This window comes from Rhinatrema bivittatum, chromosome 1 (assembly GCF_901001135.1).
Source record: "Rhinatrema bivittatum chromosome 1, aRhiBiv1.1, whole genome shotgun sequence".
In the NCBI taxonomy this organism is placed as follows: Eukaryota; Metazoa; Chordata; class Amphibia; order Gymnophiona; family Rhinatrematidae; genus Rhinatrema; species Rhinatrema bivittatum.
The window spans coordinates 724,375,847-724,388,031 of record NC_042615.1 but is presented as its reverse complement, the minus strand read 5'-3'; the positions used below and the strand labels follow the sequence as shown (position 1 = coordinate 724,388,031).

At 46.2% G+C, this 12,185-nt stretch overlaps 1 protein-coding gene across 1 annotated transcript in view; it reads left to right on the top strand.

Moving 5' to 3' along the window:
- The window catches only part of MTREX (Mtr4 exosome RNA helicase), a 325,983-nt gene that overhangs the window by 81,062 nt on the left and 232,736 nt on the right, over nucleotides 1-12,185 (top strand). Inside the window, exon 13 of the mRNA XM_029577212.1 lies at nucleotides 12,017-12,127. Within this exon, the coding sequence (XP_029433072.1) occupies nucleotides 12,017-12,127 (111 nt within the window). The remainder of the gene's footprint in view (nucleotides 1-12,016; nucleotides 12,128-12,185) is intronic.

The following is a 12,185-nucleotide window of genomic DNA, read 5'->3' as shown; positions in this document are numbered from 1 at the left end:
ACACGACGTAGATGGACCATGTTTCACACCCGACGCAGAAGAGGATACTGGTGAAGCACAAGTTCCCCCAAAAGGGAGTCTCTCATAAAAGGAAGCCAGAGGTAGATCCTTAGGTGGGGTTTTCACCGGAAGAGCTCCGGGAGATGGGTTTCTTTGATGTGGAACTGCACTTGGATGACCATCTCTTGTTGGGATCCTCGCTCCTCCCAGAGAGTATATTCTGATATGTCTTCATTGTCAAAAAGGAAGAGACACTTTCCTCAATTACAAGAACCTCTGGGGGAAAATGGCACAAAATGTCGCACAAGAAGGAAATTCTAGGGGACCAAGTTCTTAACATCCTATTGGCCGCAGTCCCTCTTCTAACCAAAAGTCCTTCATGCCTCCTGTCCAGGAGGCATGAAGGACTCACAAAGGGACCACTAGGGAAGGGGGATTAGCTTCCCAAGCGATGTCTCAAATATTAGAGATTCTAAGCAAATTTTTCACTTCCTTGGAGAGTGGTAAACAGGGGCGTCCTTCCAGCCTTTCGATAGAGGAACTCTTCCCCCTGCAAGAGAGTCCCCTTCTCTGCCTCAGGAGGAGTATGTCCACAGGAGGTACCGGTGAGCCCCCATCTGTATTTCTCCCCTCAACCTGACTCAGAACCCAAGGACTCTCCTCCAACTTCACCGGATCCTCAACAGAATCCCATCGGAACCACCAGAACCATCCTCACCCCCAGAAGATCTCTCCTCTAAATTTATCTAGATGGTGGGGGCATTTCTTTATATCGAAATGAAGAAGGTGCCAGATCCAAGAACAGCCATTTTAGGACTTCTGAAAATATTCGAGGTTCTGGCCTTGCCTTCCCACACCGTCCTGGATGCTGTGATGGCCAAAACCTGAGAGTCACCGTTCTTTGGGCTGGCAACATCCAGAAAAACTGACCTTAAGTTCAGGATGGGAAAGTCTCCCTACTACAGCACTGTGTAACTGACGCATGCTTCTGTAGTTGTAGAGTCCGCCATGAAGAAGTCCAAGAAGTCTTGGCTGCACTCGAATACTCCGCCAGGTAGGGACAACCGATATTTGGATGACTTCGGAGGGGGGTGGGGGGGGGAGGAGGCATCAATTCTATATAACACGATATCTCTGAGTGCCTACAGTCCTTCAAGCCGCACTTCACAGCCAACTCAGCCGGTGTGTGAGGTGTTTGAAACATCCGCTTGTATGTGAGCAGCGGCCATTGTGGCCAGGAGAATAACCTGGCTAAGGGGCAAGTACCAAACATGAGGATGTCCATGAGTAGTTGGCAGATCTAAAGGGGCAACCTATTTGGTGACAAGCTATGGGAGGCAGTCTCCCAACTAAAGGAACAGAACATGGCAATCTTGTCCCTGGCCTCACTGACAGAACAACCACCCTCTGCCAGGAGATATAACACAAACTACAGGAAAAATGATTACAAGAGACGCCCTTTTAGAACCTACATTTCTTACCGCCTGCTGGTCTTTCAGCAGAACAGACAACAACCACAACAGTTGCAGCCCAGGAACAGATCAAGGGCCAGCATCAACAGAGACAACCACAAAGCAATAACTCCAAACCACCACAGGTGTTTTGAGGAAAACCAGGCCACAACTACCGCTATTAGTGGAAGGGGGGGGGGAGGGGGCAGGATATACCTGTTTTACAACTCTTGGGAAGCAGTCACATCGGACCATTGGGTGTTAAGCATCATCCGCGAGGGATACAGACTGAACTTCAAGACCACCCCAACTCTTCCACTCAGGACCGCACCCAAGTGCATCTACTGCAGGAGGAAGTAAATGCACTTCTTCAACAACGGACAATTCAAGTGGTGCCTTCACACAGACTCAACATGGGTTTCTACTCCCAATACTTCCTCATCCCGAAGAAATCAGGTGGTCTCTGCCCAATTTTGGATCTGTGAGCCCTCAACAAATTCATTTGGAAGGAAAAGTTCAAGATGATGTCCCTCAAATCCATCCTACCTTTCTTACAACCTGGTTGCAGCAAAGCCAGCTACTCTCCAGGCGCACCTAAGAGACACATTAAATTGCTTAGAGGGCTTGAGATTCTTAATAAGCTAAGAAAAATCCAGCCTTCAGCTGTCACAAACTTCTCATTTCATAGGGGCCAGGATATACACCTTTGTGGGGAAAGCGTACCTGCCCGGAGGACAGGGCCCGGACCATTTGCAATCTAGCTGCGCATCTGAAGCATTGTGCGTGCTCCTCTGATCATCGGATCTTGACCCTTCTCGGTCACATGGCAGCGATGTATGTGGTCCTGTGCACTCGGCTACATATGTGTTGCCTGCAGAGGGGGCTGAAGGCCAATGGACCCAATTTGCTCAACCATTGTCCAGAAAGGTGGAAATGACCCAGTTCATGCAAAGGGACATTGCATGGTGGTTGCACCCATCAGTCCTCATAGTGGGAGCCCCATTCCGCAGCCCAGCACATCAGCTGGTTCTGACCACAGATGCCTCAACCAGAGGTTGGGGGGCTTATTTGGGACATGTAAAAATGCAGGGGTTATGGTCACCATCGGAAAGAACCCAGCAAATAAACCTCCTAGTGTTAAGAGCCATACGGAATGCCTTTCACATGTTTTGCGACCTCCTTCGAGGAAGAAATATCATGTTCCACACGGACAACTAGGTGGCCATGTGCTACATAAAAAGGGAAGGAGGGTCAGGTTCCTGGATCCTTTGCAGGGAAGCGATTCAGATTATAGAAGGGGCAGAGGTGCAGTCTGTCTCCCTCCAGGCAACCTATCTCCCAGGGATTGTGAACACTGAAGCAGACAGACTAAGCAGGATATTTCATCTGCACGAATGGGCCCTAAACCAGAAGGTAGCGGATGAACTCTTCGCAAAGTCGGGTCTCCGGTGCATGGACCTCTTCGCAACAATAACAGGGAGGTTTAGACATTCTGTTCTGTCTACCCCAGCCAGGAGCGATTTCGCACAGGATGCATTCGTCATGCCATGGTTGGGGTCTGGCTCTTCTACGCATTCCCTCATATACCACTGATTTCTTGAACAATTCAGAAATACATTGCAGACTTCATCCTTATCGCTCCGGCTTGGCCGAGGCAATCTTGGTAAGCCTATCTTGTTCTGCTATCCTTCACCCCTCCTATCTCCTTGGGAGACAGCATAGATCTCCTGACTCAGGAAGATGGTACACTTCTCCACCCCATGCACTCCTCACTTCATCTCACCGTTTGGAGATTGAAAGGCGAGTATTGAACCACTTACACTTATCAACTGAGATACAAGACATTTTGATCTCATCAAGAAAGTTTCCCACTAGGAAAAGCTATCAAGGCAAGCGGCGGCGTTACACAACCTGGTGTCAATCAAGGAGTCTAGACCCATTCTCCTGCTCTCTTTAACTTATTGGAGTACCTGCATTCACTCTATCAATCAGGATTAGGGACGGTGTCCATCAGGGTTCATGTGAGTGCTGTCTCAGCGTATTGTCACCCATGCATTGGTTTGCAGTTTCAAAACCATCCTTTGGTATTCTGCTTCATGTGGGGGATCTTGAAGCTGAAGCTGCCAGTAACCAATCCTCCAGGCCCTTTGGATCTCAACCTGGTTTTGGAGCAGCTCATGCTCCCACCCTTTGAGCCCATGGATACTAGCCACATGAAATATCTCACATGGAAGGTAGTGTTCCTGGTCGCAGTAACTTCAGCAAAAAGAGTTAGTGAGCTACAGGCCTTAGTGCACTAGTCCCCATATCTACAGTTTCACCATGTCAAGATTGCCTTGCAAACTCACCCCTCTTTCTTACCTAAAGTAATCTCGGCTTTTCACTTGAATCAAACCATCAAATTGACGATATTCTTCCCGAAACCACACAAAAATGAAAGGGAAAGACTCCTTCATACTTTAGACCAGTGGTTCTCAACCTTTTTCCCATCATGCCACACCTGACAGACCACGCTCACATGTGTGACACACTGCTCATTACAATTCAGGGCGGAAATAAAAAAAAAAAAAAAGGCCCAGTATTATTTTTATTGTTAAGAATGACACAAGGGAAAGATACATATACTGACTAAACAGAAATTGCATAAATAGTAAACATCCCACACCAAAACAGCACCAATTTCCAGTACTCAAACAGTAAACACCTTACTTAAGAAAAGGCAACACTGAAAATATTACACCAGGCCTTACGACATCAATACACCTCCTATTAGGAAAACGGAGCAAGCCAGGCTACTATAGAGCCCTACACAGAAACTACACGCCAGCAGAAAACCTCACCTGAATCACATGTGCTGACCCTCACCTAACAAAGATTAAAGAGACTAAAACGCATAACTAGAAGCATGCAGACAAAAACTGAATTGGAAACTGCAACAAGCCAGGGTCTCTGTGTGAAATGTAAACAAAGGAAAAAGAGAAACATCACCAGTCCTTATAAAACAAATCAGTAGCAGTAAAACCATACTAACAGAACAGATTATTTCAAAACAGCTGATGAATGGAATATCCAATAATTAAAAAACATATTAAAAATTTCTAGATACCAATAAAATATTTCAAAATAGCAGACACAAAGCCCCAATAATGAAAAATAATAAGGATACAAAAAATGTTTTGCTCTGCATACCTGGGAATGTTTGATATCCAGGTGCCCTGAGATTGTTTTGAATTAGCAGGAAGAGGGATGGTTTGCTTGCAACTTTCTCCTCTCTCTTTCACGCTGACTCTAAATAGCTCACATATACACATGCTTTTTCTCTCTCACTTATATAGGCTCTTAATTACACATTTACACTCATGCTGTCTGTCTTTTCACGCTTACACATACAGGCTTTCAATTGCACACATACATGCTGTCTCTTTCTCTCACACAGACTCTCATTCACATATGCGCTCTCTTTCTCTCATTTACACACAGGCTCTCAATCACATACTCACATGCTCCCTCACCTAAACCAGCTCTCAATCACACACAGACACACACAGTCTCTCTTTTACTTATACACACAGGCTCTTAATCATACATACACTTGATCTCAATCACACACGCATTCTCTTTCACACAAACAGGTTTTCAATCACAAACTTACACGTACAGGTTCCCGATCATAAACTTACATTCATGCTCTCTCTCTCTCTGACAGGCAGGCTCTCAATCACACACATACTCTCTTTCACATATACAGGCTCTCAATCATTCACATACATGCTATCTCACACACAAACACACACAGGATCTCATTCACTCACTCTCCCCCCCCCCCCCCCCCCGGAACTAGTGGCAGCAGCAGCCTCCTCCTTACCCTAACCACCTTCATTTTCAGCCCTCGCGGAGGAGGAGTCCCATCGGCCGCGGGGGTTGACGCTCTTCTTCATTTTCCTCCAAGCAGCGCTGCACATTCTTCAGACCGTGCCTCTCTTCTGTTCTTCGGGCTGACGCTGACCACACTAGCATGGTCTCTTTTTCCCTTGCACGCACCCAATGCTCACCACTTCCTCTTCCGGGCCACGGGGGGGGCGGGCAGGAAGAAGAGACCATACCGATGCCGCTGACTCCAGCTCTCCTGCCATATTCCGCCTGAGCTGACAGCATTTTAAGCCTGAGCAGAGGAGGACCGGGGATCAGCTGGGTCAGTGGGGGACCGGGAAGTGTGGCGACATACCTGCGTGTTCCTGGCAACACACTGGTGTGTCGCGACACACCGGTTGAGAACCACTGCTCTATAGGACAGTCAGTTCAGTCTGTGCGTCTGGCTGTGTGTCCAGTTTTTTGGATGCTTAGTCAGACGTCGTTTGGGCGTCTAGGTTATAGGCGTCCGGGTTGCATGCGCGCTTACCTGTCTGCACAAATTGGGCACGTTGATTAGGCATCCTGATCTTATGCACACAGTCTTGCGGGCCTAGTCTTGGGACACCTAAATTTTAGGCGCCCAAATTTTGGATGCATAATAAAAAAAAAAAATTATAATAATAATGGTGCTTATAGCTAAGAAACCTAAGCACCTTTCCCTGTGTGGCCGCCTGTTATATCCAGGTATCTCATCCTGGTGTGCCCTCTAACGTCTGCCAGTGCTGTTTGGAGGCTCAGGGAGCATTATCTTCCTCTGATTTTACTAAGCCTGGTTCTTCCCAGCCTGATGAGTGTCTTGGGTAAAGATATGTCAGGAGGGATGCCTGATTTTGGAACCCCCCCTTAACTGGTTCATCAGCAAGGGAAGATAACTCAGTAGGCACAGCGCAGGTGCCTCCTGGTTTTGGCGTGGATCCTTCTGCCTTTTCTTTGGTAGAATTTTTTCAAGGATTGCAGTCTTTTATTTAAACGCAATCCTCAGCCCAGTCCAATCCTGCCAGGGCATAGCTGCAGCCCGGTACTGCTGTTAAGCACTGAAGCATACCCAGATCAGCAATAGGCCTTCCCAATAAGATCCGGATGGCATGGATAACAAGGCCAATCCTGACTCCCTGGAGGATGGGGAAATTCCTCCAGGACTAGAACTGTATAGGACGATGTTGCGGGTCTTTCATAGTGATGAGCTGCTGGATCTGATTTCCCAGACTTTGAAAATGCTGGGAGTACCTGGGGCAGATTCCAGTTCTGAGCCAAAGAAAAATCCTGTTTTGGTTTCCTTGCAATAAAGCCTCTTGGTTTTTTCCCTGTGATGGAGGCCATTCAAGAATTAATTGATCTTGAGTGGGACACCCCAGAGGCTAATTTCAAAGGTGGTTAAGTGTTGGCAGGCCTCTATACTTGGGATTCAATGGTGAGAGAGCGTCTGCGTTTTTCCAAAGGTGGGCGCGCTGGTCTGTGCAGTCTCCAAGCGGATGACTATCCCCGTGAAGGGAGGAACGGCCTTGAATGATATACACGATAGAAGGATTGAGACCATCTTAAACAAGCGTTTGAAGCAGTGGCAATGACTTTGCAGGTAGCTTCTTGTTCCTGGTGGCTCACTCTTGTTTACTTCTATCTCAGGAGGTCGATGATTCTGGAGTGAATTCCAGGGCAGTGATGGAACCAGCAGCCACCTTTTTGGCAGATGCGGGCTGTGATTTGGTCCACACCTGAACCAGAGGGTTGGCTTCGATAATAGCAGCCAGGCATCAGTTATGGCTGAGAAATTGGTCAGCTGATGCAACCTCTAAGGCTAACCTTAGAAAATTGCCCTTTGAAGGCTCACTCTTATTTGGAAGTGAGTTGGTGAAACTGACCAGTAAGTGGAGCGAATCACCATTTCCTCAGTTGCCAGAGGATAAGAAGCAGACACCATACTCCTTTAGCACGAGAGGTCGTGCAATGGGGTCCAAGAATTTTCAGCCCTATAGAAGAGCGACCTTTCAGAGGACTCGGCCCTTCGGTAGGTCTCAGTCCTTTTGTTCGAGACAGTCCAATAGGGGCGTGGGCTTGGGTGGTGGTTCCCCCTGAGCCTTTCAATGAAGGTGTGCCAACCCACCCCCGGAACCTGAGATAGGGGGTCGCCTGTCTCCTTTTTTTATCGGAGGTGGGTCAAGATCACATCAAACCAGTGGGTTCTGGAGGTGATAAGAGATGGCTACCCTCTGTAGTTTCTCAGTGTCCCTCAGGATGTTTTCATGGTGTCTCCCTGCAACTCTCCACAGAAGAGATAAGCAGTGGAGTGTACATTATCGAGCTCCCCAGCCTGCGGGCTGTAGTTCCAGTGCTCATGTCATTTGCGGGTAATTCATTTTTGCATGGAAACATTACGCTCAGTGATAGTGGCAGGTCGTGTCAGAGGAGTTTCTGACCTCTCTGGATTTGTCAGTCATACCTGCATATTCCCATCTGGCTGGAGCATCAATTGTTTCTATGTTTCACTGTTTTGGGGCAACGTTATCAGTTTTGAGCGCTGCCTTTTGGGTTGGCCACCATGCCCAGAACCTTTTCTAAGGTTTTGGTGGTGGTTGCAGCAGTGTTGAGAGAGGATGGCATTCTGGTTCTCCCATACTTAGCCAATTGACTGATTTGGACTAAGAGTCTGGAAGAGAGCCTTCAGGTCTCATGCAAGCTGATCTCCTTGCTACAGAAGCTAGGTTGTGTGGTGAATTTGACCAAGAGCAATCTACAGCCATCCCAGACACTGAAGTATCTCTGTGCTCGGTTCGACGTGAAGCAAGGCAGGGTGTTCCTGCTGGAGGACCACTATTGTGGTGTAGGTGCTATTGTTGACAGGAACAATCCACATGACAGTGTGGTATTACCTACAGGTGCTTGGGTTGGTGGCAGCCACCCTAGAGGTGGTTCCATGGGCAAGGGCATGTATGTGCCTTCTTCAGTGCACTCTGCTGCCTCATTGGAGTCCACAATCTCATTTGATATGGCTTCACCTACCGATGGAGATCAGCATACAATTGCAATGGTGGTTGCAAAAAGACCATCTAAGGAAGGAGGTTTCCCTATAGTCACCGGACTGTCTAGTATTCACGATGGATGCGAGCCTGGGATTGGGAGCTCACTATCCGAAGCTGTCAGCACAAGGGCACTGGAGTACAGAAGAGTCTCTCTGGAGCATCAATTGGCTGGAAGCCCAGGCTGTTCGGTTAGCATGCTTACGATTCATCAACCGATTGCAGGGTCAAGTGGTCCAGATAATGTCAGATAATGCAACGACAGTCGCTTACGTCAATCACTAGAGAGGAACCAAAAGCCAGCAGGTGTCGCAGGAAATAGCCCAACTTATGGCATGGGCTGAAGTGTACCTTCAAGAGATCTCAGCCTCCCACATTGCAGGAAAAGACCATGTAAGAACCGACTTTATCAACGGAGAAGAGTCTGGTCCCAGGCGAATGGGAATTGTCAAACAAGGCATTCCAGCTTATAGTGGACCTCTGGAGTCTCCCATTTCTAGACCTGCTGGCGACATCTCACAGTGCAAATGTTCCTCGCTTCTTTAGTTGCAAGAGAGATCAAAAGTCCTTGGGCATCAATACCCTCATGAAGAAGTGGCTGGAGGGCAAGCTACTATATGCCTTTCTCTCGTGGCCCATGTTGGGCAGAATGATTCGGAGGATAGACAGTCACACAGGGGTGGTGCTTCTGTTGGCACCAGATTGGCCCAAGAGGCTGTGATATACAGATTTGCGAAGGCTCCTGGTAGACTTTCCTATCCGATTACTGGTTCACAGGGATCTGCTAAGGCAGCGGCTGGTTCTTCACAAAGATCTGACTCTATTTTGTCTTATGGTATAGCCTTTGAGAGGGCTTAGTTGCTGAAGCATGGATATTCCACCATAGTGATTGCCACCTTGCTATGAGCAAGAAAGTTCTCCACTTCATTAGCATATGTGTGGGTTTGGAATTTTTGCAGGTTGGATTGAATAAAGGGTTGGCCCTTAATTGAAGATACAGGTGGTGGCTTTTGCCTGTTTCTGAGGTCAAGTGGATGGTGGACCCTTGACAGCACATCCAGATGTGGCTTGTTTCTTAAAAGTGGTGAAGCATCTTCATCCTCCCCTGTGGTTGCCAGTGTCTTGTGGAGTCTTAATCTGGTTTGGGGTTTTCTGGTGGGTCCCACCTTTCAACTGCTGCATAGCCTTCCTTGAAGTTATTTACCTTGAAAACGGTCTTTCTTGTGGCTATTTGTTTTGCACGTAGAGTCTCTGACCTGCAGGCCTTGTCTTTCCAGGAACCGTTCCTGTGAGTGACTCCGGGGGCAATACAGTTGCATACTGTTCTATCCCTTTTGCCAAAGATGGTCTTGGATTTTCATTTGAATTAGTCAATTTCCCTGCTGACTCTGGACAGGGAAAGAAATGTGGATGAATATCACCTGTTATGGTCCTTGGATGTTGAGGCATATCTTGAGGTATTTAGAGGTTTCTAAGCCTCTCAGGAAGACTGACCAGCTGATTATACTCCATGGTGGGAGAAAAAGGGTGAGCCAACATTGTGGGTTACAATAGCCCGATGGATTAAGGAGTTGGTCACCGCCGCGTATGTGGTTGCTGAGCTGCCGTTGCCTAGTCAGGTTAGGGCTCAGGCAGTGTCATGGGCAGAGATTAGATTGCTGTCTTCCATCTAGATTTTCCGAGCTGCGACGTTGTCCTCCTTATCTACATCCAGGCGGTAATGCCTGGAAAAGGTGAAGACCCAGGAGAATGCAGCCTTTGCACGTGCAGTATTGATCGGACCATGGGCTGCCTCCAGCCCTGTTCGGGAGTAGCTTTGAAACATCCCACTGGTGTGGATCCACCTATCTGAATCGTAAGAAAGGAGAAATTACAATTTACTGATGATTAACTTTTCTTTAATGAAGATAGGTGGCTCTAACTTCCAACCCTTGTCTGCCAAATGACTGTGCGGCAGTCCTCCGGTGTGGCTGCGTTTTCCAGGGGTTACTGGTAAATGTCAATCCAGTCTCTATAGTGTTATACTCCTTGTCTGAGCTCAGTGGTTTCCTGTTAGCTGAGTGCTGGAGTGGTTATCTGTTAATAATCAGGTTTTGTTAGTTTGTCCACAGTTGACTTTTGCAGAGAATACTGGCAGGCTAATGTCTGTGCAGTACTATGTATACTGTGACATCAGTTTTGCTCAGTTTCCATCTGCTGGTAGAGGTGCATAACCCACTGGTGTGGATCCACCTATCTTGATTAAAGAAAAGAAAATTATCTGGTAAGTAGTAATTCTCCTTATCTAGGTCTTTCGGCAAATCTATTCAAACGCTTCCAGTTGGTATAAAACACTGCAGCCTGTTATATATTTAATCTTCAGAAATATAACCATGTCTCTTATGTTTTGGAGAAGCTTAATTGGCTCTCTGTGATGTCTTGGATAAAGTTTAAGCTATTATGCATGCTTTATTACTTCAGAGACACCATCCACGCTGTCTGTCAGGTTTGTTAAATCATTATTTTCCTCCAAGATTATGTTCTTCTCAGAAAGATCTTTTAGAAATTCCTTTCCACATTAAATTTGAGTTAACAAGGCATTCCACTTTTTTTTTTTTTTCAATCAAGACAGTCTTCTATGGAACTCCTTTCCTTTAGCAGTTCAACTGGAAGTAAATCACCCTAAATTTTAGCCCAACTGCTCATTGACTGGGTATTGATTTTATTATGCTGCTTGTTGTAATATTTGATTGCATTAGGTTTGTATTATTTGTTGGTTATTTATTCTGTTTTTATTCTGTTTTTTATGTATTTTATAATTTAGGTAATTTGTGTTGTATTGTAAATCACCTTGGTTATGTGAAAGGCAGTATATCAGATTTAAACTAACTTAAACTTGAGCTCATCCTAGTCCTTGGGTCACTTCTAGCCTGTCAGTTTTCAGGATATCTGCGATGAATATGCATGAGAGAGAGTTACATATAATGGAGATTGTGCATGCAAATTTATCTCATTCATATTCATTTTAGATATCCTGAAAACCTGACTGGCTAGCTGTGTGTCAAGAACTGAGTTGAGAACCACTGATCTAAACCATCTAATTTTTTTTATCCTGTTGCTTTACCCTCACTTCCCTGTAACTAAGGACTCTGTTCTTGTCCCATGTTTTTCTGAATTCCAGTTCTGTATTTGTGTTCATCACCTTCATTGAGAGGCTAACACAGTTATCAAGATCACTGTATACGTCACTCAGATTTATTCATAGTTGAGGAGGTATGCATACTCTGCCTCCACCTCTCCTTCTTGACTAATTAAGGCTGTCCATTTGCAGAAGTTTGTAGCACCTGCTGTGTTACTAGCCAGCCTGAGAGGTCTGAGGCTAAGTAACTGGATCGAGCCTGTGCCTTTAACTTGCAAGGATATACATGGTACCATTTGTTAGGGAGCTATTCTTAGCACGATAAAGGCAAAGATCTACTGTGATTAATTACGTTTTCTATCAGCTCAATGTGCATGTTCATTTGTGGCTGTTACTGCCTTTCAAATTGGAAGAGCACAAACACATTAAAAGCAGAAAGTCTGGGGACCATACCGGGAGTTTTCTACATTTTATGGTTTGCCACACTGTCACTGCTGATCAAGTTTTCTTGGCGTTGATAGGTTGAGCATGTGCTCCCTCTTCTGAAGAGGGGAATTGGGATCCATCACGGAGGTTTGCTTCCCATTTTGAAAGAAACTATAGAAATTCTTTTTTCGGAGGGATTAATAAAGGTATGTGCTATGTGCATTTTTCTAACTAAAATTCTATTTACTATTCTCAGTAGGGCTT